Here is a 26274-nt window from a genome sequence, read left to right as displayed (position 1 = left end):
GGATTTCACCGTGAACACTGTGGCCGGGGCCATGAAGAGTTTCTTCTCGGAGCTGCCCGACCCCCTGGTCCCGTACAACATGCAGATCGAGCTGGTGGAGGCCCACAGTGAGTAGCACCGGGGCTGGACCCCGCTGTTCATCCTTCCAGGACCCCAAATTCCTCCCGAACACCGTCAGAGGAACGTTTTGTGCCCCAAAATGTGCTGGTGCTTGGCCCTCGCTGCCACCACGTTCCCAGCACCGTCTGCCCAAGATTTTTATAAAATCTGCCAAAAAAAAACCCAAACACGAGGTGCGTGGGGGAAACGCGCTGAGCATCTGCGTGGCAGCGGAGGAGCCTTCGGGGTGGCTGCCGGCGGCGTCATTTTGATTTTAATTACTGCCTTTTGGCATGATAATTACTTTATAGCGTACCTCACAGTGCTAATGAGTGGTTCATTAGCGTCGCTTGTTACTCCGGAGTGTTTCTAATGCCTGCTGGTGCTTTTTGAGCCAAATCCCCTCATTCGGAAGGGGTCTCAGGGGGCCAGCAGAGCCGGGGCAGCCCCCGCTGGCTGCCACCTCCGCGTCCTTCCCCGTTTTCCCTCCCTGCATCTGTCCCCTCTCTCTTGACAGAAATCAACGACCGGGAGCAGAAGCTCCACGCGCTGAAGGAGGTGCTGAGGAAGTTTCCCAAGGAGAACTACGAGGTCTTCAAATACGTCATCGGGCACTTGAACAAGTACGTACCGGGGTTCGGAGGCGCGAGGGGGGGGTCTCTGTGGGGCCAGGCTGGGCCGGCGGTGGGATCGTCCCCGCGACGGCCTCGTCCCCTCCCGCAGGGTCAGCCACAACCACCGGGTGAACCTGATGACGAGCGAGAACCTCTCCATCTGCTTCTGGCCCACGCTGATGCGCCCCGACTTCAGCACCATGGACGCCCTGACGGCCACCCGCACCTACCAGACAATCATCGAACTCTTCATCCAGCAGTGCCCCTTCTTTTTCTACAACCGGCCCATCCTCGACACCCCCAGTGCCGCCCCCGGCTCTCCATCCGCCGCCCCCACCGGCGCCCCCTTCCTCCCCGCCGCGCCGGGCACGGCCCAGCCTTCGCCCCCCCAGACCCCTCCGCCGTCGCCGCAGTCGCCCGTCCAACCTCTCCTCCCGGCCCCGCTCCACGCGGAGCAGCACTCGCTGTGAGCCGGAGAGAGAGAGAGAGAGAGAGAGAGAGAGAGAGAGATGGAGGGAGAGAAGGGGGTGGGGGGGGGGAGGATAAAAAGAAAACTTCAAAAAAAAAAAAAAGAAAAAAAAAAGAAAAAAAAAATCTCTCGGTCTGGTCTCAGGCGCCACGTGGAGACGGGCGGCGGGCGCTGGGCTTGTGCTCGCCCTCTCCTGACCCCACCGCAGACTTGGGGCGCCCGGACTGGCCCCGGGAGGATTTTTGCCCCCCCTTTGGTTTCCGTCAGGGGGCGAGGAGAGGGTGGGGGCCGAGCCCTGGCTTTGGGCTTGGCTGCGGACGTGAGCGGAAAGCCACCGGGGCTCGACGCCGCCAAGCCCCTCGCGTCCTGCGGGCTGCGGCCACGGCGCGAATAAACGGCCTGGGGCTCAGCTGGCGGCGTCTTGTGCAACCCGAGGCTCTCCTGATGTGGTCCAGCGTGGTCCAGCACCCATCCAGCGTGGTCCAGCACCCATCCAGCGTGGTCCAGCACCCATCCAACGTGGTCCAGCACCCATCCAACGTGGTCCAGCACCCATCCAACGTGGTCCAGCACAGTCCGGGGCTCATCCTCCGTGGTCCAGGGTTCATCTGATGTGGCTCAGTGTTCGTCCAACGTGGTCCAGCCCAGCCCAGGGTTCATCTGATGTGGTCCAGCACCCACTCAACGTGGTCCAGCCCAGCCCGGGGCTCATCCTACGTGGTCCAAGTTTCATCTGATGTGGCTCAGTGTTCATCCGACGTGGTCCGGCACCGTCCGTGGCTCATCCGACGTGGCCCAGAACTCATCTGGTATGGTTCGGCGTTCATCCTACGTGGTCCAGCACAGCCCAGGGTTCATCTGCCATGGCTCAACGCTCATCCCATGTAGTCCAGCACAGCCCGAGGCTCCTCCACCACACCCCAGGCTCCTCCAGCGTGATGCAGCGCGGTCCCGCCAGGCCCAAGGCTCGTCCCACACGGCTCAAGTTGGGCCCGCGCGGTCCCAAACCAACCGAGGCTCTCACGAGGTGGCCCAAAGCTCCCGCGAGGTGGCCCAAGGCTCATCCAGCGTGGCCAAAACCATCTCAAGGCTCATCCAGTGTGACCCAAAGCTCGGCCAACGTGGCCCAAGGCCCAGCCAACGTGGCCCAAACCACCTCGAGGCTCACCCAACGTGGCCCAAGACTCACCCAACGTGGCCCGAGGCCCAGCCAACGTGGCCCAAGCAACCCCAAGGCTCATCGAGCACAGCCCAAGCCGTTGCCCAACGCGTTCTGAACCACCCCAAGGCTCCCACGAGGTGGCCCAACGCCCCCCCAGCACCACCCGAGCCATCCCGAGGCTCACGCCGGGTGGCCCACGGCTCCCACAAGGTGGCCCACGGCTCCCTCGAGGTGGCCCAAGGCTCACCCGACGCTTTCCAACCCATTCCAAGGCTCGCCCACCCCGGCCCGACGCACCCCAGGACCCATCCCACGCCCCGAGGCCCCTCCAGAAGCACCCAGCCCTTGTCTGACCTCCCTGGGACCGACCCAAAATCGGGGCCGTTTCCCTCAAAATCGTGCTGCAAGCGAGCACCAGAGAGCAGCAAAACCTTCGAGGGCGCTCGGCGTTGCCTTTTTGCCGGGAACCCCCCCGATTTCTCCCCATTTCCAGGAATTCTGGCATTAAGCACTTACCGGAGGGGAGCCAGGGGGACCCCACCCCATTTTGTCTGGATTTGTTTTTTTTTTTTTTTTTTGGCTTTTTTTTTTTTTTCCCCCATTTTTTTTTCCTTTTCCTTCAGAAACACCGGTGCTGATTTTGAAGGGGAGGCTGGGTGGGTGTCGTTTTGGGGAAGGAAACCCGGAATTTGGCTGCCGTGACCGCGGCGAGGATGCCCGAGCCTTCCCCTGCCACCGCCGTCGGCCTCCCCCAGTCCGGGGGCGGCTTTAAACTGGATTTTCATGGTACCACTGGGAGAGCACAGGGAAGGCTCCTCCCGCCCCTCCCGGGTCTCTTCGCACTTTAACGCCGCTGTTTCCCCAGGATTTCCCTCGTTTTTCCCCCAGGATTTCCCTCGCCGCTCGCAGGACCCCCACCCCCCAAAAAAAAAACCACAAAACCAGAAGAAGGGGGAGGCGCGGGCGGCTTCGTTACGGACCGCAAAAACCCTCAAAAGGGCTTTTTTTCCCCCCCCCAATTCTCCAGATTTTATATTCTCATGCTTTAAAACGAAAGTGTTGGTGTAAATAGCGGCCGCTGGGTTTTTGTTTTATTTTTTTTTTGTTTTCTTTTTGTTTTCTGATTTTTTTTATTTTTTTTTTTTTACTTTTTAAAAACTGGCAAAACAGAAACGAAGCAAAACCCCGAGTCTCACCCAAGGGAGGTCTTGTGTCAGGGCCCGGGCGGGCGGAGGTGGCCTTTTTCCTGGTAAAAAAGTGGGATTTTGGTGCCTTTTTGCTCAGCTGGAGGGGGCGGGGGGATCAAATTCGTCACTTTTCAGTGCTGACAAACGGCTGGAAAAAAGGCAAAAATAGGCAAAATAAAAAAAAAAACAAACACTACTCGGAGCCCCCGGAGCCAAGTCCTTGGGCACTTCGGGAGCCGTCTCCATGCGGCTTCGCTGCTGCTGCTCCCCTTTCCCTCCCCACGCCCCAAAATGGGGCAAAACACTGCGTTTTAACCATTTCCCCCCTTCCCTGCAGTCCCCCGGGAGAGCTTCGGCCCCTAGGCCGGATCCTGCTCCCTCCTCACCCCCTGCGCCCGCTGCCGCCCTCACCCCGCGGCCAGGTTTGGGGCAGAACGCCCAATTTTTGGGGATTTTTTTTTTAATTTTATTTTTTTTTTTGTCCCGTTCCCTGTGTAATAGGTTTTCCTGTTAGGCTGAAATCCACCCCCTTTTTTTTTTTTTTTTTTTTGTAACCCCCCCCCCTCCCCATCACGATAGGGACGTTGTATTTGAAATGTAGCTTTGAAGCAAGACGTAAGTTATTGTTTAAATAAAAACTTCCATTTTTTTTTTTCCTCCGGTGTACAATAAAAAAAAAAAAATCAGGACAAAAAAAAAATCCACCCTCAGAAAAAAAAAAATAAAAATCGATCACTACGGGAATAAATTTCTCCAAAAAAAGTTGGATTTTGGGCCACCCCTGGCTTATTTTTTTCGTCTTTTTTGGGTGTTTTCCACTGGCGAAGGAGCCAGGAGCCGCTCCTGCAGGGCCGCTCCCCAAAACGCGGGGTTTCGCAGGAAAAAAAAGCGCCGGCTGCGTGTAAAGAGAAAAACGTAACGGTTCTTTCTTTGTATTTTAGGGCCTAACAAACTCCATCCCGTAGTTCTTGGTGATAGACTTTGCCTTTTATGCTTCTTTTAAGGACGTTTTTAACAATTTGTGGTATTTTCCAGGGCCGATGCGATTAGTGCATGAAAATGTTTAACGCTCGGGGCCAGACGAGCCCTTTTACTGCTGAATTTAAAGAGAAAAGAACAAAAAAAAGAACAAAAAAAAAAAAAAAATACAACAAGAAATGGTGTATTTGCTGCGGCGTTCTCGTGCGGGGGCGGTGGGCAAACTGGGACCAGTTCCCCGCCGGGCTTCACAAACTGGGAGCCAGCGGCAAGCTGGGAGCTGAAGGAGTCGCTGGGTGCTTCAAATTTCTGCTGGGAAATTTAGGGGCTGGGGGAGGTTTTTGAGCTTTTTGGGGGCCGGCAAAACCCTGGGAGCCCCCAAATGGCACCTGGTGGGGCCTCCCCAGCTCGGCTTTGCCCCCAAATCAGGTTTTTCTGGGCAAAAATTGTACAAAATCCAGCCGAGGCACCAGTGCGAGCAGCTGCGGCCCCGTCTGCTCTTGGCTTTTCCAGTTTTTCCCCCAATTTTTAACCTATCTGGGCCAAAATGGGGCAAATTGCTGCAGGGAGGGAAGCGGCGGCCACCAGCGGGGTTTCCCCTCGCTCCGCAGGGAAAATCCCATCCTGACCCCACGGTGCCTCCACTCCATCCCCCCCCAGTGAGCAAATTGGGCAGAAACGGGGCTTTTTCACCAATTTTATTGCCCAGCCCAGCCCAGCAGGGTGAGGGCTGCGAAGAATTAAGTCCAAAAACGCCCGTTTCCAGTACGGCGCCCGACCCGCGTGCAAGCAAAACCTCGGCGCGCCGCAACACCGGGAGCTCCCCCCACCCCCTCCCTGCCTTTTTTTTATTAATTTTCTTTTTTTTTTTTTTCCTTTTTTTTAACACAAAACCCAACAGCGGAACCACGCAGACGCGGGTTTTTGGGGAGCGGGAGCTGCTTCGGGTGGATTCCACGTGAACCCCCCCGTTTCTTGGGGTGAGGTTGCGCTCAGGGGGTGTGGGCACAACCCCTCCGTCCCCTCCCCAGGTGAGAAAATAAATCCAAAGCAACCAAAACAGGGAGTTTTGGCACCAAACCAGGCCCTAGCGCGGCGGAGCAAGCAACCCCAACCCAGGGGGCGGGAGGGGGGGTTAATCCATGCAGATTTGTGGAGATATTTCAGGATTTTTGTAACATTTCGGGGCTGATGCGCTATTTTGGGGGGGGGGGGGGTTCATGCGCCGTTTCACCCTTTCTGGCGATTTTTTTCGCATCGTTTTTTGGCAGCGTGCTCTCTCTTCAGGGGGTCGTCGTCCCCCCACCCCCCCCCCCAGTTACTTCTCGGGGGGCCGCCGGTGCTCGGGGGGGGGCTCCTCGGGGACGATCTCGACCTCGAGGCGCCCGACGTAGAGGGAGAGGGCGCAGAGCCAGAGCAGGGCGAGCAGCGCGGCGGCGGCGGCGTTGGCGGCGGCCGTGGGCGCCGGCAGCATCATGGGGCGCCGCAGCAGCACCAGGTTCAGCAGGTAGGAGCCCGCCCCGTAGGACACGCACAGGCCCCCCAGGATGAAAAACCCTAAAAACGGGGTTTTTAAGAAAAAAAAAAAAAAAAAAAGATTTGGGTTAGGGCAGCGCATGGCTGGGGAGGGGAACGGGGTGGAGATGGAGGAAATGGAGGAAATGGCCCCAAAATGGGTAGGGTGAGAGATGGGGGAGGGTGGGGGGTTATGGGGTGATGCCCCCCCCCCCCCCCGAGTGGGATTTGGGGAGATTTGGGGGGTTGAGGGGGTTTGGGAGAGGTTTGGGGGGTTTCGGGGAGGTTTATGGTTTGGGGGGATTTGGGGAGGTTGGGGGAGATTTTGGGGGGTTGGAGATTTGGGGGTTTTGGGGGAGATTTGGGGGTCTTGGGGGAGATTTGCGGGGGTTAGGGGAGGTTTGGGGGAGATCTGGGGGGTTTTGGGGGAAGGTGTGGGGGAGATTTTGGGGGCTTGGGGGAGGTTTGGCCATGGGGGGGGGCCGCCCTAGGGGGGGGGCCTTTCAGGGGGTGACCCTTGGGGGGTGTCCCAAGGAGTGGGTGGTGGCCCTGAGGGGGTGACCCCTGGGGGGGGGGGGGTGACCCAGGGGGTGTTTTTTTTTTGGGGGGGGGGTGACCCTTTTTGGGGGGGGAAATCCCCGTGGGCTCCTTTAGGACGGTGACCCCTGGGAGGGGGTGATCCCAGGGGGTGGTCCTGGGCGGGGTCCTTCGGGGGGTGACCCCCGGGGTGGGGGGGGCGCTGTGGGTGGGGGAGAGTCCCTGGGGGGGTCCCGGTGCCCCCTCCCCCACCCACCGTAGGCGGCGTCGCGCCCGGTGTCGCTCTGCACGTAGGAGATGACGCCGATGCCGGTGGCCAGGAGCCCGTTGCGGAACCAGGACAGGAGCCCTGGGGGGGGCGGGGGGGTCCCCATCACCCCTGACCACGCCCCTCCCCCCCGGCCACGCCCCCAATAAAACCACGCCCACATAAGCCCCGCCCCTTCCATTACTCCCACCCCCTACAGCACCCCTGTGCTCTCTGCTCCCCACAGCCCCGCCCCCTCCCTTAGCCCCGCCCACCACATGTAGCCCCGCCCCTCCGAACCCCACCCATTGGCCTCCCCCTCCGCAAGGCCCCGCCCCCTCCCTTATCTCCGCCCACCTCCCACAACCCCACCCCTCCATTAACCCCGCCCACACCCGTAGCTCCACCCACCCCCCGCTAGCCACACCCCTCTCCCGAAGCCCCGCCCACCTAACAGACCCGCAACACCGTAGCCCCACCCACCCCATGTAGCCACGCCCCTATCCCCGCCCATCCCCTTAGCCCCACCCTTAACCCCGCCCACCTTCGCAACCACGCCCTTCCCTTAGCCCCGCCCCCTCTCTTTAGCCCCGCCCACCTCCTCTACACCCGCGCTCCCTTAGCCCCGCTCACCTCCCGTAGCCCCACCCCTAGCCCCGCCCACCCCCTTAGCCCCGCCCACCTCCTTTTAGCCCCGCCCCTCACCGCCCTCCAGCGCCTTCCGCAGCAGCCACGCGTCCGCCCGCTCCAGCTCGGTGGCGGCGGGCGGGGGGGGGGGCGGCGGGGGGCGGCCGGGGCTGTACCGGGACCCCCCCTGCGCCCCCCGCGCCGCCCCCCGCAGCCTCCTCAGCGCCGCCGCCGCCGCCCGCCCCGCGCCTCCCCACCACCAGCCCATGGCCGCCGCCTCCGTCCCCGCCGCCGCCGCCGGTCCCGCGGGGCCCCCGCTGCCCGTTGGCGGAGCCGCGCGTCCGTCAGCGCCGCCCCGCCCCCGGGAACCGGCCCCGCCCGGTGGCTGCGCGCGGGGCACGCCGGGAGGCCCCGCCCGGTGTCCCGGAGCCGCCCCTGTCCCCCCCCCCCCCATGAAACGTTCAATAAACGGCACCGGGCGCGGGGAACGGCCCCCGAGGGGCTTTATTGGCGGCGGGAGGGGCCGGGAGCCCAACCGGGAGCGGGACCGGGTCCAACGCGGGTACCGGGAGCCGAACCGGGAGCGGGTCCTGGCCCAACGCTTGTACCGGGAGAAGGACCGGGAGCGGGCCCAGCACCGGGAGCCGAACCGGGCCCGGCTCCGGGCCCAACGCCTGCACCGGGAGCTGCACCGGGCCCGGCACCGGGACCCGCCCCGGTCGCGGCACAGCCACCGGGGGGGGCCCCGAAGACGCCCATGCGGGCGGTGCTGGGGGCCCGGAGCTGCTGCAGTTGGCGGCGGCCCCGGCGGAGCAGGAACTCGGCGCGGAGCCGGTCCCGGGGGGGCAGCGCCGCTCCCCGCCGGAACTCCTGGCGGATCCGCGCCGCGAAGCCCGGTTTGCCGGCGGCGGCTCGCAGCAGCTGCCGGTAGAGGCTCAGCGCCTCCCGCCGCAGGCCCCCGCCCGCCGCCGCCATCCGGGGAGCGATCGGGGCCGGGGCTGCGGGGAAGGAACCGGGGGGAGGCGGTGATGGGGGGGGGGAGGGAGGCGCCCCCGGTGCGGCCGCGCTGCCACTCACCGCTGCGCCCCGCTTCCGGCGCCGCCGTCACTTCCGGCTCCGCCCCCCGCGCAGTGATTGGGTGTTGGAGTGGGGGGCGTGGTCGCTAGGAAGCCCCGCCCCCACGATGGGGCCAGGCAGGGGAAATGGGTGAAATTCAGGGGGATTTGGGGCTGGGGGAGGCACCCCCCCACCTCCCCGCTGCTAGGGGGGCTTTTGGGGCACTTTGAGGGGGGTGGAAACAGCGCTGGAGGGGCGGGAGGCGGAGCCATCCTCAATACCAATAATAATTATTAAAAAAAAAAAAAAAAAAAAAAAAAAAAGGACAAAAACAGTGAAAACGGTGAAAAAAGGGGGGCGAGAAGTCCCCGCGCCGCCCCCCTCACAGCTCGTCCAGCCCGTAGTCCTCCTCGGGGAAGTCTCCGGCGGTGACGCTCTGCGGCTTGACGAAGGCGCCGTACTTGGGGGGGCACTCGAAGTAGCGGCGGCCGCCGACGCTGAGGGGGGGAAAAGGGGGTCAGGGGGGGCCCGGCAGCACCCATGGGTGCTGGGAGGGCGCGGGGGGCGTGTGGGGGTCTCACCTGCCGTCGTGCTTGCCCAGGGGCTCGTCGTAGCGGACGCCCACCCAGTGGCCGGGTTTGAAATCAGTGAGACCTGGAAGGAGGGGAAAAATAAAGGGGAAAAATAAAGGGGAAAAATAAAGGGGAAAAATAAAGGGGAAAAATAAAGGGGAAAAATAAAGGGGAAAAATAAAGGGGAAAAATAAAGGGGAAAAATAAAGGGGAAAAATAAAGGGGAAAAATAAAGGGGAAAAATAAAGGGGAAAAATAAAGGGGAAAAATAAAGGGGAAAAATAAAGGGGAAAAATAAAGGGGAAAAATAAAGGGGAAAAATAAAGGGGAAAAATAAAGGGGAAAAATAAAGGGGAAAAATAAAGGGGAAAAATAAAGGGGAAAAATAAAGGGGAAAAATAAAGGGGAAAAATAAAGGGGAAAAATAAAGGGGAAAAATAAAGGGGAAAAATAAAGGGGAAAAATGGGGAGGTTGGGGACACCGAGGGGGGTGTCGGGGACGTACCCACGTACATGATGGTGCCCCTGCGGCAGGGCTGCCCTGGCACCTGCACCTGGCAGCGGGAGCCCACCGGGAGGGCGGCCGCCAGCGCCGCCTCCTGCGCCCGCCGCTGCTCCTGCTCGGCCGCCTGGCGCCGCGCCGCCGCCTCGTTGTAACGGCCCCACTGCCGCTGCTTCAGGAAGGCCCGCAGGGACTCTGCGGGGACAGCGGGGGACGTGGCACGTGGGGACGGGGCTGGGGGCGTCCCCGTGGCCCCCTTCCTGGGGTCCCCGGTGCTGCCGCCGCCCGTACCGTACCTGGGCGCTTGTCGTAGTCGCTCTCGGGCATCTCGTATTTCTGCACCTGCGACACGTCCTCGTACTCCCCGATGCGCGCCCCGCTGCGGTCGATCACCTGCGGGGGTTTTGGGGCGTTGGTTTTGGGGTCCCGCTTCGGGGTGGGAAAGGGGGTAAAGGGGTTGGGGGGGGGAGAAGGGGCAGCAGCGGTTCAGAGTCTGGGTTTGGGGTGAGAAAGAGGGAAAAGGGGGTTGGGGGGGGGAAAGGGGGGTTGGGGTGAGGAAATGGGGCAGCAGAGCTTCAGAGCACAGTTTTGGGGTGAGAAATGGGGAAAAGGGGTTTTGTGGGGGGGGTAAGGGGGCGGCAGTGGTTCGAAGTTTGGTTTTGGGGTGAGAAAAGGGAAAAGGGGTTGGGGAGGGGAAAGGGGGTTGGGGAAAGGGGAAAGGGGGCAGCAGTGGTTCAGAGCACAATTTTGGGGTGAGAAAAGGGGGGAAAAGGGGATTGGGGGAAAAGCAGGCAGCAGGAGTTTCTTAGTCAGGTTTTGGGGTGATAAAAGGGAGAAAAGGGATTTGGGGAGCAAAGGGGGCAGCAGCGGTTCAGAGTCTGGTTTTGGGGTGAGAAAGGAGGAAAAGGGGTTGGGGGGTGAATGGGGTGGCTGCAGTTCGGAGTATGGTTTTGGGGTGAGAAAAGGGGGAAAAGGGGGGTTTTGGGGGAAAGGGGGCAGCAGTGGTTCTGAGCCTGATTTTGGGGTGAGAAAGGGGGAAAAGAGGATTGGGAGAGGGAAAGGGGGCGGCAGCGCTTCAGAGTATGGTTTTGGGGTGAGAAAAGGGGGGAAAGGGGTTGGGGAGGGGAAAGGGGGCAGTAGTGGTTCAGTCTGGTTTTGGGGTGAGAAAGGGGGAAAAGGGGTTGGGGGGGGGAAAGGGGACAGCAACAATTCAGAACACAATTTTGGGGTGAGAAAGGGGAAAAGCGGGGTCCCTGAGGTATGGGAAGGGACTGGGAGCATCTTCCATGCGGGTACCGTTACTGGGACCCCCATTTAAGGGTGAGAATGGGGGGGGGAAAAGGGGTTGGGAAAGGGGTTGGGAAAGGGGCGGCAGCGTCTCAGAGCCTGATTTTGGGGCGAAAAAGGGGGAAAGCGGGGAAGTTTGACCCACGTGCACTCGGCAACCGTCGGTCACCGGGTAGGAGCCCAGCAGGGCCTCGTCACAGTCCAGGCGCCCCAGCAGCTCCTCGGCGGGGCCGTACAGCTCCAGCTCCATGCACGACGCGGGGCTGCCCACCACCAGCTCCAGTTTGCACTGCGGGGACACGAAGGCGCTGGGGGACCGGGAACCGGTACCGGGAACCGGTGACCAGCACTGGGAAGCGGCAACCGGGAATGGGAACCGGTGCCAGGGACTGGGGACCAGCACCAGGGACCGGCACCGGGGAACTGGGCACGGGAACCATGGACAGGCAGCAGGGAACTGGGAACCGGCACCGGGGACTGGCACCGGGAACCGGGCACCAAGAATCGGAACCGGGAACGGGAGCCAGGGACCGGCACCAGGGAACTGGGAACCGGCACCGGGGAAACGGCCCTTGGGGACTGGGACCAAGGACTGGGAACCGGTACCGGGAACCGGGGACTGGGAATCGAGGACGGGGAGACCGGCACCGCGGAGAGGGAACGGGAACCGGCACCGGGAAACCGGCAATCGGGAGATGGGGACGGGGAAACCGGGAACTGGCACCAGGGACCGGGAACCGGGAGAGGGGCGGAGGCTGGGCTTAGGGCAACGCTCCCGACACCGCCCCGGCCCCGGTCCCGTCACGGGCCCCGCTGAGGCCCAGGCCCGGTCCCGGTCCCGGTGCCGGTGCCGGTACCTTGAACTCGGCGATGGTGAGCCCGGTACCGTAGCGCTTGTGTGCCCGGAAGGCGTTGAGGCTGCTGCTCACCGCCAGCGACACCGCCCCCGGCCCAGCACCGGGCCCCGGGCCCGGCCCCGGCCCCGCCGCCGTCATGGTGCGGCCCCGCCGCCGCCGCCGCCGCCGCTTCTGGAAGCTTCCGCCCGCCCCTCGCGCCGCTCAGCCAATCCCGAGCCGCGGCACGCCCACCGGCAAGGGGGTGGCCAATGGGAGAGGGGAGATCGGGGAGCGGCCAATGGGGAGGGAGGGAGGGGGAGGGCGGGGCTGGGCGGGGCGCGGGAAGGGCGGGGCGGGGCGGGGCGGGGTGCACAGAGCAGTGCACGGGGTGCTGCAGGGCAATGCATGGGGTGCAGGAGAGCTTTGCATTGGGTGCAACAGAGAAATGCACAGGGTGCTGCAGAGCAATGCATGGGGTGCTGCAGGGCAATGCACACAGTGCAGGAAAGTAATGCACGGGGTGCAGCAGGGCAATGCATGGGGTGCAACAGGGAGCAATGCCTGGGGTGCTGCAGGGCAATGCACAGGGTGCTGCAGGGCAATGCATGGGGTGCTGCAGGGAGTAATGCCCGGAGTGCAGGAGAGCAATGAACAGGGTGCAACTGAGCAGTGCATGGAGTGCAGCAGGGCAATGCATGGGGTGCTGCAGAGCAATGCACACGGTGCAGGAAAGTAATGAACGGGGTGCAACTGAGCAGTGCACAGGGTGCTGCAGAGCAATGCATGGGGTGCGGGAGAGCAATGTACACAGTGCAGGAGAGTAATGAATGGGGTGCAACTGAGCAGTGCATGGGATGCAACAGAGCAATGCACAGGGTGCAGGAGAGCTTGGCATTGAGTGCAACAGAGAAATGCACGGGGTGTTGCAGAGCAATGCATTGGGTGCAGGAAAGTAATGCATGGGTTGCAACAGAGCAATGCACGGGGTGCAACAGAGCAATGCATGGGATGCAGGAGAACAATGCACAGGGTGCTGCTGGGCAATGCACGGGGTGCAGGAGAGCAGTGCACAGGGTGCTGCAGATGTATTGGGTGCAGCAGAGCAATGAATGGCATTAAGCAAAACAATGCACGGGGCGCAGCAGGGCAATGCATGGGGTGCAACAGGGAGCAATGCCTGGAGTGCAGGAGAGCAATGCATGGGGTGCACAGAACAATGCACGGGGTGCACAGAGCAATGCATTGGGTGCAGGAGAGCAATGCGCATGGTGCAGGAAAGTAATGAACGAGGTGCAACTGAGCAGTGCATGGGGTGCAACAGAGCAATGTTCAGGGTGCAACAGAGCAATTCACAGGGTGCAGCAGAGCAATGCACGGGGTGCAGGAGAACAATGCACGGGGTGAAGGAGAGCTTTACATTGACTGCAACAGAGCAGTGCACGGGGTGCAGGAGGACAATGCATGGGGTGCTGCAGAGCAATGCATTAGGTGCAGGAGAGCAATGTGTACGGTGCAGGAGAGTAACGAATGGGGTGCAACTGAGCAGTGCATGAGGTGCAACAGAGCAACGTTTAGGGTGCAGCAGGGAAATGCACAGGGTGCAGCAGAGCAATGGGTGGGATGTAACAGCACTGCATGGGGTGCAGCAGAGCAGTGCAGGGGGCTGTAATGGAGCAGTGCATGGCGTGCAGCAAAGCAGTGAGAGGGCTGAAGGAGAGCACTGCATGGGGCGCTACAGAGCAGTGCACGGGGTGCAGGAGAGCAACGCATTGAGTTCAGCAAACCAATGCACGGGGTGCTGCAGAGCAATGCATGGGGCTGTCCCAGGGCAGTGCACAGGGCACTACGGAGCAATGCAGGGGGTGCAGCAGAGCAACGTGCAGGGCTGCAACAGAGCAACGCAGAGTGCTGCAGAGCAACACAGAGCAACACACAGCCTAAAAACGGAGCACTGCAGAGCGTGCAGCAGAGCAGCGGAGCAGCACAGGGGGCTGTAAGGGAGCTGGAACAGAGAAAAGCCCCGGCGGCACCAGGGGGAGGTACAGGGGCGCAGAAAAGCAACGAACGCGCGAGCCGTGCGCGGAGCCGCAGCAGGACACGAAGCGGTTAACGCGCACGGGCACGAAGGGGTTAACCACTCCCCCCCCCCCCCCGGCCGCTTCCCGCCGCTTTTTGGCCCCTCGCGGCCGCCGTAAGCGGGAGCCGCAGCGCGCAGGCGCGGGGCCGCCATGGAGGGGGAGGGCGGCTACGAGCCGGGCTTCGTCGGGATCCGCTTCTGCCAGGAGTGGTGAGGGCGGGGGGGCACCGGGGGGGGCACCGAGACCCTGGGGGGGGGGACACCGGGACCGCGACCGGGGCCTTCCGGAGTCCCGGACCCGCGCCTGGGGCCGGGCCCGGTGAAGGCCTGAAGCGAGGCCTAGGCCTAGGCCCGGCCCCAGACCCCCCCCCGTTAACTCCCGTGCCCCCCCCCCCGTTAATTCCGGTCCCCCCCCCCCCCAGTAACAACATGCTGTACCCCAAGGAGGACAAGGAGAACCGCATCCTGCTCTACGCCGTGAGCACCCCCCCCAACCCCCACCCCCGGGGCTCCCCCCGGGCCGTGCCCCCCCCCCCCCCCCCCAGCCCTAAATTTCCTCCTTTTACTCCCCCCCCCACCACCCCAGTGCCGGAATTGTGATTACCAGCAGGAGGCCGACAACAGCTGCATCTACGTCAATAAGATCACGCATGAAGTGGAGTGAGTGGGACCCCCCCCCCGGGCACCGGGAACCCCCCCCGGGCACCGAGACCCCCCCCCGGGACAGTACCGGGAGCCTGGGACCCCCCCCTCTCCCCAGGACAAAACCGGGACCCCAAAACACCCTGCCCAGGCCCCTCCCCCCCCCCCCTCCAAGGACAGCACTGGGAGCCCGGGGCTGCCCCCCCCCCCAAAAAAAAAAAAACAAAAAAACAAAAAAACAGCACCGGGACCCCCCCCCCGGATGGTGCCAGGAGCCTGGGACCCCGAGGATTCCCCTGGGACCCCCCCCTCCCCGTGGTTTTCCAGCCCAGGGGGGTGGCAGCGGGGCTGGGGGGTGTGGGAAAAGTGATTAAAAGAGGGTGGGGGGGGGAGGTAAGCCGGGGTAATTAAGAAGAGGGTAATTAATGAGGGAGGGGTTGGGGAGTAATTAGGGGGAGTAAGGGGGGCTGTAAGGGGAGAGAGCAATTAATTGGGGGGAGTAATAAAGAGGGGGGGGCGGTTTGTAGGTAATTAGTGGGAGCAATTAATGAGCGAGCGAGGAGTGAACGCTGGGTAATGAGAAATAATGAGGGGGGGGCAGTTAATGAGGTGGGGGGTTTGCTGATAGCCTGGGGGTAATTAAGAGGGGTAATTAACAGCTTCCCCCCCCCCCCCCCCCCGCAGCGAGCTCACCCAGATCATCGCTGACGTCTCCCAGGACCCCACGCTGCCCCGGACCGAGGACCACCCCTGCCAGAAGTGAGGGGGGCACGGGGACCCCCCTGGGGACTTGGGGACCCCCCCGGGGACATGGGACCCCTGCCGGGGACACGGGAACCCCCCCGCAACCCCCCTGAGGCACAGGGACCCCCATGGGACCCCCCCGGGGACATGGGGACCCCCCCCTAGAGACATAGGGACCCCTCCCAATACACAGGGACCCCCATGGGACCCCCCCCGGGGACACAGGGACCCCCCCAGGACCCCCCCCAGGGACATGGGACCCCCCCAACAACCAGCTCCAACCTCAGTGTGAGGGACGTGGGGGTGGCCCCCAGGGCTCTGCCGTGTCCCTACGTGTCCCCACCCCCCCCCGTAGCCCCGTTCCCTCCCGGGGGGGGCTCCTGGCTCCCCCCTTGTCCCCCCCCCCGCTGCCACCCTGTCCCCTCTCCCCCCAGGTGCGGGCACAAGGAGGCCGTTTTCTTCCAGTCGCACAGCGCCAGAGCCGAGGTGAGGCCACGGCCCCCCCCCAGGGCTGTCCCCGTCCCCTCAGCTGTGTCCCCACCCCTCATAACCCCCCCGTGCCCCCCCCGCAGGACGCCATGAGGCTGTACTACGTCTGCACGGCCCCCCACTGCGGCCACCGCTGGACCGAGTGACGACACTGACCCCCCCACTTCGTCCTGCGGGTCCCTTTTTTCCTCTGTACCCCTTAAAAACGTGTTTTTTTTTGGTATAAAAAATGGTTATTTTGGGCACCGGGGCGTTTGTGGGGCTGTGGGGTTTGTGGGGTGGCTCCTGGGGGGCACCCAGGGGGGTGGGGGAAGTTTTGGGGTGGGGGTGGGGGTGGTGAGGCCGCATCCCTGCGGGAACCTTGCAGCTCCCACCTAACTCTGGGGCCCCAAATCCCCTGTGCTGGGCCCCAAATCCCCGCACTTGGCCCCAAAACGCGGCCCCGGTGTCCATACTTGTCCCAAATCACCCCAAATCGCAGCCCCAGGGCTCCCACCTCATCCCCCCTACGCCCCAAATGGCACCCCTGCTGTCCCCGATTGTCCCCGTGCCCCCCCCAGGCTCTGTCACCCCCCTGGGCTCCGGGTTCGGCTCCCAGCAGCATCCCCAGAGCTCCAAATTCCCCGTTAGGCATCCCAAATTCCAGCCCTGCTGCCCCAAATAGCCCTGAGGGACCCCAAATAGCCCCGGGGGGCCCCAAATCGCCTGCTGGGTGCCCCACGTGGTGCCCTCCGTGCCCCCAGGCTGCCTTTTGGGGCTCCAGGCCGCTCTCCAGGTACCAGAGGAGCCCTAAAGGGCCTCAAATTGCATCGCCAACCCCTGCAGGGCCCCAAATTGCTCCCCCAAAACCCCAAATCACCCCCCAGGTACCCCAGATTGCCCCCCACGTACCCCAAATTGCCTTCAGGGAGCTTCACATCACTGCTTGGGGCAGGCAAACGGCGCCAGCAGAGCCCCCAGCCCCACCTGGAGCGCCCCCATGTCAAAGCCTCCCTGGCTCAGCGATGCCATTTAGGGTCAAACCCTCTGGTTTTGGAACAAAAACATTTATTGGTGAAGAACCCTGAAAACCAACTCATGCCCCCGTTCCTGCTGCCAGGTGGCTAAAACCCCCAAACTTTGGAGCTAAAACCCCCAAACCCCAAACTTTGGAGCTAAAAAACCCCAAGAAACGTCCATCCCAATGCCCCGAAGGAGCTTAAAAGAGAGCAAAGTTCCTAAAAAAAACGAAGGGAAACCACGGGGGGGGGTCAGGCCATGCTGCCCCCCCCGGGGCTGCCGCCCTGCAGCCGCTCCTGGACCATCTCCAGCAGGGACTGGGAGTAGGTGCGGAGGAGGGCGAGGGTCTGGGGGTCGTGGGGGGGGATTTGGGGGTCGGTGCCGGGGTCGCAGGCGATGCCTCGGGAGCGCAGCTCCACCACCGCCCAGCCGCAGGCGCTGCTCAGGGAGGCTCGCGCCCGCCCCGCGTCCTCCTCCGGGCCCTGCATCACCTGCGGGACACGGCCCCCCCCCTTGTCACCCCCATTCCGGAGGTTACACAGCTCCGCCGACCCCAAAAGAGGTCATTTTTGGGGGCTGGAGCTGCAGAAATGGTGAAAGGAGCGGGGAACGCGAGCGGTGGGGGCTCCACGGAGAGAGGAATGAGCCCCTGCGCCCCCACAACCCCTCCCGGATGCTGCTCCCCTATAGGATTGAGGCTGACGTGGGATTTGGGGAGATTTTGGGAGGTTTTGGTGGCACCGACCTGGTCGTAGAGCGCCAGCAGCTCCTGGAAGTGGGCGCGCAGCAGCTGCAGGGCGGCGCTGAAGGCGTCCGGGGGCGGCGGGGCTCCTGTAGGGGCGGGGGGGGGGACAAGGGCCCCCTATTCCCGGCACCCGGCTGCAGGCGAAGCCCCAAATCTGTCCCTGCTGCTCATCCTCGGCGCTGGAGGCGGCGTTTGGGCCCGGTTCTGGAAGGTTCTCAGCCGGAGGGGTCTGGAAAGGGGGGGGGTTATGGGGTGCTGCCCCACAAAACGAGGCTGCGGGGTTTGGCAGCCCCGTCCTGCCCAAATTCGGGGCTGAGCAAAGCACCGGGGGGGGGGCAGCAGCTGGAAAACACCCCCAGGGGAACTTCTTTTTCCATTTTTTTCCCCTTTTTTTCCCGTTTTTGCCCCCAACCCCCTTCCAGCCACCGACTTGCCTCCGGTTCCTGCAGCTCCGCGGCCGCTTCCAGCTCAGGGCTGTGCTGGGGGGGCTGCACCCTCGGGGGGCAGGCGGCCGCCAGCCTGTGGGGGGGGGACAAAAGGGGTCAGGACGGGGAAAGGGGACGGGGAAACGCTCCCCAGGGCAGCACCCACCTGCCCGCTCTGCGGCAGCGCGAGAGGAATCGGGTGGAAATGCTCAGGCGCGGGTTCAAGAGCAGGGATTTCTCCTCCTCCCCGGGCTCGGGGGGCTTCAGATCCTTCAAGGAGCCGTCGAACCTCTCTGTGCAGCGAGGCCGGGGGGTGTCAGCATCAAGCAGGACCTGGGGAACCGGTGCAGACCCCCCCCCAGTGTCCCCCCACCCCGTTACCTGTGCAGGGGGCGTCCGCCAGCGTCTCGAAGTGCTGCTTGAGGAATTTCTCCTGCTCGGGGGAGCTGCTCGGCGCCGGGCCCTCCTCTGCCTGCCCCAGCTCCGTGTCCCCGTCCTCGGAGACCCCGGAGTCGTCGTCTGCCACTGAGGAGCGGGGCAAAAGCCCCCCCGAGGGATGAGGGACGTTAATAGGAGCCCTCCAAAAGCCCCAGCGCGGCGCTCGGGTGCACCCCGACAGCCCTGGGGGAAATCCCCGAGTTCCTAAAGCTGCTGCCGAGCATTTTTTAGGGTCGTGCCTCTCGGCCAGGCCTTACCTTGGGCACGGGGGGGGCTGAGGCTTCCTCCTGGGGCAGCTCCTGCAGGAACGGGGGCTGCAGCGGCAGCGCCTTCAGGCCAGACCTGGGGGGGAAGGTGAGCAGGTCACAAAAACCACCAAAAACCCGCGTCCAGGAGCAGGCAGAGGGGCTGAGGGACCAGGGGGGTGCCCACAGGATCGAGGGAACCCCAACCCTGGCGAGATGGGGCTCGGGGCGGTGACACGAGGCCGAGTCCAGCCCAGCAGAAGGTCGGTGCTTCAATGGGGTGGCTCAAAACCGACCCTAAAAAAAAGCAGCCAGCAGCTGTGGGTCCTGAGGCAGCCCAAAGGGAAACGTTAAACGAAATCAGCGCCTGCTGGTGACGTTTTGGGGTGGTTTTGGGGTGGCAGAACCACGACCCAGGCTGGACCAGGTGGCAGAAAGCGGCACCGAGGCCGCTCCCACCCAACGCAACCCAGCAGGAGCCGTTTTTGGTGCTGCCCAGAGGAAGAAATCCCCCCCCCAGCACGGAGGGGAGCCCCTTCCCGTGTCCCCTTGGGGCAGAAGGAACCTGCTGGCCTCCGGCATGCCGTGCTGGGAGCAGGGCTCGGTCGTGTCGGGCAAGTCCAGCTCCCGCTGGGTTTCATCCTCCAGGAACAGCTCCGAGCCTTTGGAGCTCTCCACGAGGCTGCTGGGGGAGGCGGCCGCCTGCCAGAGGGGGAGACGAGGCGAGGGGCTGAGCCCTGCGGGGGGCTCGGGACCCTCCCCGACCTCCAGCAGCAGCTGCTCCAGGTTCCTGGGCTCCAGCTCGGCGGCGCCTTCGAGGTCGCTGCTGCTCTTGATGGGGGTGAAGCAGCTCGGCTCTGCCTCGGGCAGGGTCTTGATGGGGCCGTGCTCGGCGCACGCTGCCCACCTCCCCTGCGGCCGGTAACCGCCCCGGGGGCTGGGGGCTGCGCCGTCGGAGCCGTCCGCCTCCCCCAGCTGCGAGGGGAAGGGGGGGGACACACAGTTTGCCTCCGTGCTGGGTGCGAGGGTGTCTCGCCCCTTAGAACACGAGGGGCTGAATTAGGGGCAAAGGGGGGCTTCGTGCGGCTGCAGTGGCCGAATTCAATCGGATTCAATCCTCCCGTGCGTGCCCCTGCCTGACTTACCAGCCTCTTGGCCCACATGGGCAGCTTGCCGTTGGTCAGGATGCACACGGGGGCTGGGGGAGGAGAGATGGGTTTGTTTGCGGCAGAAATTGGGGTGGGAAAGGGGAAAGCAGCTCCCAGGCAGGCTCTGGAAGCGTCTGGGCTGCCTTGCCGCCCGCCCAGCCGGGTCCCTTCGCCCTCCCCAGGCAGGGGCAGAGCCTTGCAGAGCTGCACAGCGAGAAAAAGAGGGGGCAGCCACGCAGGGTGGGGGACAGAGAGGATCTTTGGACTCACGCGGCTCCAGGTCCTCCTTGGACGGGGTCTGCGTGGTCGCGGCCTCGTCCTGCTCCACGCCAGGCTCCTCGTCGCAGGGTCCCCCTCCACCACCGGGGACGGCCACGTCCGTGTCCCGCCTGCTGGAGAGGGGCCGTGGAGCCAGTCCCGAGGGTGTTGGGGGGTGGGAGTGAGGGGCCGGAGGCACCCCCAGGGGCGGACCACGCACGTTTTTCCCCCATCCTGTACCTGACGGGCACGGGGAACGCGGGCTCCTTCCCCCTCGGGGGCTGCAGCTGGTTGAGCTCCAGCAGGTGCTGCCTCGTGCTGCTGGTGAGCTCGGGGCCCAGGCGCCAAATGAACACGCAGCTGGGGCAGAAAGGTGGCGTTGGGGGGCAGGTTTCCCCCAGATTTGGGGCACGAGGGCTTTACTTTAACACCCTGAATTCCATTAACTCCCCCAGCATGGGTGAATTAATTCACCTGCCGTGTGCACCGCCCCCCCCACAGCTCTCTAAAGCTGGTTCTTGCGAGGCACGGGGCGTGATTAACCACAGAAATCCCCCCCGTAGCCCCCCGAGCACGGCTGCAGGAGGACGGGGGCTTTTCGGGCGCTCGGGTACCTGTCTCCTGAGACGGTGATGAGATGCTTGCAGTCGTAGGTGAATCGCATCCCCGTGACGATATCTGGGACAGAGAACCAAAGGCTGCTGCGAGGCCAAACTAGCCCCGCTCCGCTCATTAAGCCTCCTTAATTAGTCCCCCAAGCCCCTGCCATTTCCCACCGTGCCCTTTCGCTACGTCTGCCAACACGCTCTGTGTTTTGCCACCCCGTTGGTGTGAGCGGGCACCCGAAGCGAGCAGGATTCCCAAAGATTTTCCCCAAATTCTTCGAATCAAACGCAAACTCCCAGATTTTCAGACACGCCAGCGCCAGGAAACCAACCTGAGTGCCCGAACATCTTGGCCACGCACTCCCCCGAGTGGAAGTCGATGATGGAGATGCTCTTATCGGAGCAGCTCGTGGCCAGGAAGGTGCCCGAGGGATCCAGCTGCACCTGGGGAAAAGAGCAAGGGGATCGCAGAACCCTTCGGCGTGCCCCGAGCCCTTTGGGACCGCGGGCTGCTGGCGGGCAGCTGGAGCTCTCCGCAGCTCTCCTGGGGTGCCCTGAGCTGGGACTCCCAACTGCCCCTGAACGTGTGCGGGATTTACTGCTCCACATGGATCCGTGCAACTCCATGGGTCCGGCTTGAATTCATCCCAGGGTGCTTAAAGAGCTGGCTGACGTCATTGCGGGACCTCTCTCAATTATTTCTCAACGATCTTGGGAATCTGGAGAGGTCCCAGTACACTGGAAGCTGGCAAATGTCGTGCCAATTTTCAAGAAGTGTAATAAGAAAGAAGACCCTAGCAATTACAGGCCTGTCAGTCTCACGTCAGTGCCTGGTAAAATTATGGAGAAGATGATCCTTGAAGTTATTGAAGCGCACCTGGAGGACAATGCAGTCATTGGTCCCAGCCACCATGGGTTCATGAGGGGTAGGTGCTGCCTAACAAATTTGATTTCCTTTTATGATAAAGTCACCCATCTAGTTGATCAAGGGAAACCAGCTGATGTGATCTTTTTGGAGTTCAGCAAAGCTTTTGACACGGTTTCCCGTAGGATCCTACTGGACAAAATGCCCAGCATACAACTTAACAAAAACATCGATGGGTGAGCAGCTGGCTGACGGGCAGGGCTCAAAGGGTTGTGGTAAATGGGGCCACATCTGGCTGGCGGATGGTCACTAGTGGGGTCCCTCAAGGCTCCATTTTAGGGCCAGTCCTCTTCAATGTTTTTATAAATGATTTGGATGTAGGACTAGAAGGTGTTTTGAGGAAATTTGCCGACGAAACCAAACTTGGAGGAGTTGTGGACTCGGATGAGGGTGGAAAGGCCTAGAGGGGAAGACATATGAGGAGCGGCTGAGGGCACTGGGCCTGTGCAGCCTGGAGAAGAGGAGGCTGAGGGGGGACCTCATCGCAGTCTACAACTTCCTTGTGGGGCGGAGTAGAGAGGCAGGTGACCTATTCTCCGTAATCACCAGTGATAGGACCCGTGGGAAAGGTGTTAAGCTGAGGCAGGGGAAGTTTTGGCTGGACATCAGGAAGAGGTTCTTCACCAAGAGGGTGGTCACACACTGGAACAGGCTTCCCAGTGAAGTAGTCACTGCACCAAGCCTGTCTGAATTGAAGAAGCGATTGGACTGTGCACTTAGTCACATGGTCTAAACTTTTGGGTAGACCTGTGCGGTGCCAGCAGTTGGACTTGAACGTTATGGGTCCCTTCCAACTCGGGATATTCTACGATTCTACGATTATTTCTTCATTATCTCTAATTCAGCAATGTGTGCAATAGTGCAAAGCCACCTGCAAGTTCCTTTCCCACACAAGACCCACAAGGATCATTGAGTCAAACGCCAGGCTCCACACAGAACCGCCCGATATCAGAGAATGTTAGAGCGTTGTGCAAACGCTTGACTTGTCTTGACTTCCTGCAGGCTTGGAGCCATGCCCAATGCCCTGGGCAGCTTGTCCCAGTGCCCAACCACTCTCTCAGTGAAAAACCTTTTCCTAACACCCAGCCTCAGCCTCCCCTGTCCCAGCTCCGTGCCGTTCTCTCGGGTCCTGTCACTGTCCCCAGAGAGCAGAGCTCAACACCTGCCTGTGGTGCAATCGCCTGAAGTAACTAGGAAAATAAAACTAACATTCACATTTTAAAGAAAATGCACAGCATTGAAAAGGCTTTCAGGGTAGGGCATAGCTGCATTACCTGAGCGTTCCCTAGGCTTCCAACCTTGGATGCTATTGCGCTGGGGGAACCTGGTGTGCTAGCTCTAAGGAACAGTATGGAGCATAGAGCAGAGTGGAGACACCACGGCTGGGCTCTGTGACCAGGTGGGGACTCATAGAATCATAGAATCCTAGAATATCCTGAGTTGGAAGGGACCCTTAAGGATCATCAAGTCCAACTCTTGACACCGCACAGGTCTACCCAAAAGTTTAGACCATGTGCCTAAGTGCACAGTCCAATCTCTTCTTAAATTCAGACAGGCTCGGTGCAGTGACCACTTCCCTGGGGAGCCTGTTCCAGTGTGCAACCACCCTCTCTGTGAAGAACCCCCTCCTGATGTCAAGCCGAAATTTCCCCTGCCTCAGCTTAACCCCGTTCCCGTGGGTCCTGTCACTGGTGTTAATGGAGAAAGGGTCTCCTGCCTCTCGACACCCCCTTACGAGGAAGTTGTAGACTGTGATGAGGTCTCCCCTCAGCCTCCTCTTCTCCAGGCTGAACAGGCCCAGTGACCTCAGCCGTTCTTCGTACGTCTTCCCCTCCAGGCCTTTCACCATCTTCGTAGCCCTCCTCTGGACACTCTCCAACAGTTTCATGTCCTTTTTATACTGTGGTGCCCAGAACTGCACACAGTACTCGAGGTGAGGCCGCACCAGCGCAGAGTAGAGCGGGACAATCACCTCCCTTGACCTACTAGCGATGCCGTGCTTGATGCACCCCAGGACATGGTTGGCCCTCCTGGCTGCCAGGGCACACTGCTGGCTCATATTCAACTTGCTGTCTACCACGACCCCCAGATCCCTCTCTTCTAGGCTGCTCTCCAGCGTCTCATCGCCCAGTCTGTACGTGTAGCAAAGGGTTTCCCTGTCCCAGGTGCAGGACCCGGCACTTGCTCTTATTGAACTTCATGCGGTTGGTGATCGCCCAGCTCTCCAACCTATCCAGATCCCTCTGCAAGGCCTTTCCACCCTCATTCGAGTCCACAACTCCTCCAAGTTTGGTGTCATCAGCAAACTTGCTCAAAATACCTTCTATTCCTGCATCCAGATCGTTTATAAAAATATTGAAAAGTAGCGGCCCTAAAATGGAGCCTTGAGGGACCCCACTGGTGACCGCCCGCCAGCCTGACGCAGCCCCATTTACCATAACCCTTTGGGCCCTGCCCGTTAGCCAATTGCTCACCCATCGTATGATGTTTTTATTTAGCTGTATGGTGGACATTTTGTCCAGTAGGATCCTATGGGAAACCGTGTCAAAAGCCTTGCTGAAGTCCAAAAAAATCACATCAGCTGGTTTCCCTTGGTCCACCATACGGGTGATCTTATCATAAAAGGAAATCAGGTTAGTTAGGCAGGACCTACCCTTCACAAACCCATGGTGGCTGGGACCAATGACTGCTTTGTCCCCCAGGTGCGCCTCAATAAGTTCGAGAACCATCTTCTCCATGATTTTACCAGGCACTGACATGAGACTGACAGGCCTGTAATTGCTAGGGTCTTCTTTCTGACCCTTCTTGAAAATCGGCACAACATTTGATTTAGTAGCTTAGTGGGTAGTATTGGTGATAGGAAGACAGTTGGACTAGGTGATCTTGATCTTGATCTTGAAAGGTTGTCCTTTCCAACCCTATGTTTCTATGATTCTACGATTCTATGACAACCTTTGAGAAGTTGTCAGGATGTTCTATTCCTAGCAGAGCACTGGATAACTAAACCCAGTCCCAGAGAGCTTGAGTAGATATTCTCGCCGATACTGGAAGTATTTGTGATCAGGCCATCTGTCCAGAGGCTTGTTCTGTGCACATGGTCTGTTTATGAGCTGGTCACCCACACGCTCTACACAGTCAGCACAGGGACACGAGGTCCTCTGCATCCTACCATGATGTGGAATGAAGGGAGGTGTGCCCATGGTCCCTTGCCGAGGCCTTCCCACCTGTCTGAGGACCTGGGGATCTAGCCCAGGTGGAGATACTTCCATGTAAGACTTCTGGAGTTAGGTGCGCTGAATCCTAACCTTATGGCAGGAGAGGGAAACTGAAGAGGCCTGATTCGCCTGCCCATCCATGGATTTCCACTGTAGTAGAGTCGCCCAGAAAAACATCTGTGAGAATCCCCCCTTGTGATTTGGGTCTCTTATTGCGTTTTTCAGAAGTAGTCCTAAAATGAAGTATTAAATGACCTCAGACACAAGGAGTGGCCCTGTGCCACCCCAGAGAGACCCGGGCCTTATAGGCAGAGTGCCTGGTGCTCTGTGTGATGAGGGGTTGGGGAGACGGCAAGAGATGGGGGACGGCACTTCCGAGCTGGGCTATTTGAGCACAGTCCTGTGCTTCTTTCTGAGGAGAGCTCCAGACCCTCTTCCCATGAGTTAAACATCATTTAAGCAGATGTTTAACTGCTGCTTAAAAATCCAGGGCTGCACAGCACTGACCTCTGTTTGGCTACGTGTTGGGATTCCTGACAACGTGGCCTCCTGTGGGATGCTTCACCTCAGGAAGCACGAAGGAGGGAGCCGAGTCTCCACCTCCCCAGCCTGTTTCTTCAAGCCCCAGTGCCAGGCTTGCAGTGGGGAAGAGGGACAGGGGCTGAGCTCCTACTCCTCCCTATATTCCTGCACCAAGAGAGAAGGAGATCTGCAGCCCCCGCTGCCAGCCTGGCACCTGCGCTGCCTGCAGGTAAGAGCCAAGCAGAATCCTGCCCTGGATAAGGGTGCTCAATCCACTGGGGGTGCCCACAAGCTATTTAAGACCCTCCGTAAAGCCATGATTGTGGCTGAGCACAGAGAGAACAGGCACACGGGATCATCACGGGGCTGACGGGCTGCAGTGTGGTGCAGTGCATCCGTCCTTCCTGGGAGAGTGAGTGCTCATCACCTCCTCATCGTTGTCCAAGGGAGATGCTTGCCTGGGCAGGCAGCAGAGTCCTGCTGAAGGTCAGTGAACACCTCTTCCTCCTGCAGCCGGCGGATCAAAAGCAGCAGGAGGAGACATTGCCTTGGAGGAAGTTTTAAAGGTATTTTCCTCACCCTTTCTTGCTGCGTCTTGTCTGATCCGGGATTGCACTGACTTGTGGTTAACGACGCATTAAAAACTCAAGCAGTGCAAAATGTCCAGCGAACGGGACAGAGCTGGGAGCTGACAGTGCAGGTGCAGTCCTGTGTTAAAGCCTGGGTCTGACCTTGTTTGAAGAAGCCAGGGTAATATCCCACTGTTCTCACTGAGATCAAGACCACCCCACACATGCCATCCATGTTAGGGGGGCACCTTGAAACAACACAGCTCTAGGAAGGTATCCCTACAGTTCCAAGGCCATCTCATCAAATGGCATCTCCCCCAATTTCCAGCACCACAAATGTCTCTAGGCATCCCCTGAGCTGTACCTCCTGGAGCACGAGCACCCCTGGAGCAGTATGGGTCACACCCTCTGAAGGTAAAAGACTGATGTGATCAGACATCGCAAGAAATGTCTGTCCCCATCTAGGAGAAAAAGACACATACGTGAATGGTGGATATCCAGAGGTAGGTGAGACAAGTTTCCCCTTAAGATACAGCTCGG

General features: G+C 61.0%; 5 protein-coding genes across 5 annotated transcripts in view; 2 read left to right on the top strand and 3 right to left on the bottom strand.

The window, feature by feature from the left end:
- ARHGAP35 (Rho GTPase activating protein 35) overlaps nt 1–5525 on the top strand; it is a 22519-nt gene extending 16994 nt beyond the window's left edge. Inside the window, exons 5-7 of the mRNA XM_084502028.1 lie at nt 2–107; nt 617–722; nt 823–5525. Coding sequence (XP_084358154.1) covers nt 2–107; nt 617–722; nt 823–1183 — 573 coding nt within the window. The 3' untranslated portion in view covers nt 1184–5525. The remainder of the gene's footprint in view (nt 1; nt 108–616; nt 723–822) is intronic.
- TMEM160 (transmembrane protein 160) lies at nt 5193–8763 on the bottom strand (the record flags this gene model as incomplete). Its single annotated transcript, XM_084502047.1, has 4 exons — nt 5193–6066; nt 6818–6910; nt 7514–8433; nt 8513–8763. The coding sequence occupies 4 exons, from the start codon at nt 8761–8763 to the stop codon at nt 5828–5830; spliced, it is 1503 nt and encodes a 500-aa protein (XP_084358173.1). The 3' UTR covers nt 5193–5827.
- A 1-nt stretch (nt 8764) lies between these two features.
- TBCB (tubulin folding cofactor B) lies at nt 8765–11873 on the bottom strand. The gene is made up of 6 exons (XM_084502048.1): nt 11710–11873; nt 10998–11141; nt 9862–9958; nt 9569–9760; nt 9073–9145; nt 8765–8988 (listed from the first exon to the last, which is right to left on the bottom strand). The coding sequence occupies exons 1-6, from the start codon at nt 11845–11847 to the stop codon at nt 8874–8876; spliced, it is 759 nt and encodes a 252-aa protein (XP_084358174.1). The 5' UTR covers nt 11848–11873; the 3' UTR covers nt 8765–8873.
- A 1982-nt stretch (nt 11874–13855) lies between these two features.
- Nucleotides 13856–15885, top strand: POLR2I (RNA polymerase II subunit I). Its single transcript, XM_084502034.1, has 6 exons — nt 13856–13975; nt 14188–14242; nt 14352–14425; nt 15092–15166; nt 15586–15637; nt 15724–15885. The coding sequence occupies exons 1-6, from the start codon at nt 13917–13919 to the stop codon at nt 15784–15786; spliced, it is 378 nt and encodes a 125-aa protein (XP_084358160.1). The 5' UTR covers nt 13856–13916; the 3' UTR covers nt 15787–15885.
- Nucleotides 15886–17599: 1714 nt separating this feature from the next.
- LOC311425959 (WD repeat-containing protein 62-like) lies at nt 17600–21130 on the bottom strand (the record flags this gene model as incomplete). The annotated part of the gene is made up of 10 exons (XM_084502027.1): nt 17600–17613; nt 17815–17903; nt 17976–18102; nt 18191–18305; nt 18505–18589; nt 19058–19467; nt 19638–19690; nt 19911–20032; nt 20513–20576; nt 20836–21130. 10 exons carry the CDS (start codon nt 21128–21130, stop codon nt 17600–17602), a joined length of 1374 nt encoding a protein of 457 aa, XP_084358153.1.
- Nucleotides 21131–26274: the final 5144 nt, after the last annotated feature.

This window comes from Aythya ferina (genome assembly GCF_964211825.1).
Source record: "Aythya ferina genome assembly, chromosome: 35".
NCBI classification, from domain to species: domain Eukaryota; kingdom Metazoa; phylum Chordata; class Aves; order Anseriformes; family Anatidae; genus Aythya; species Aythya ferina.
The sequence above is the reverse complement of the archived record's forward strand: the minus strand, read 5'-3'. Positions and strand labels throughout refer to the sequence as shown.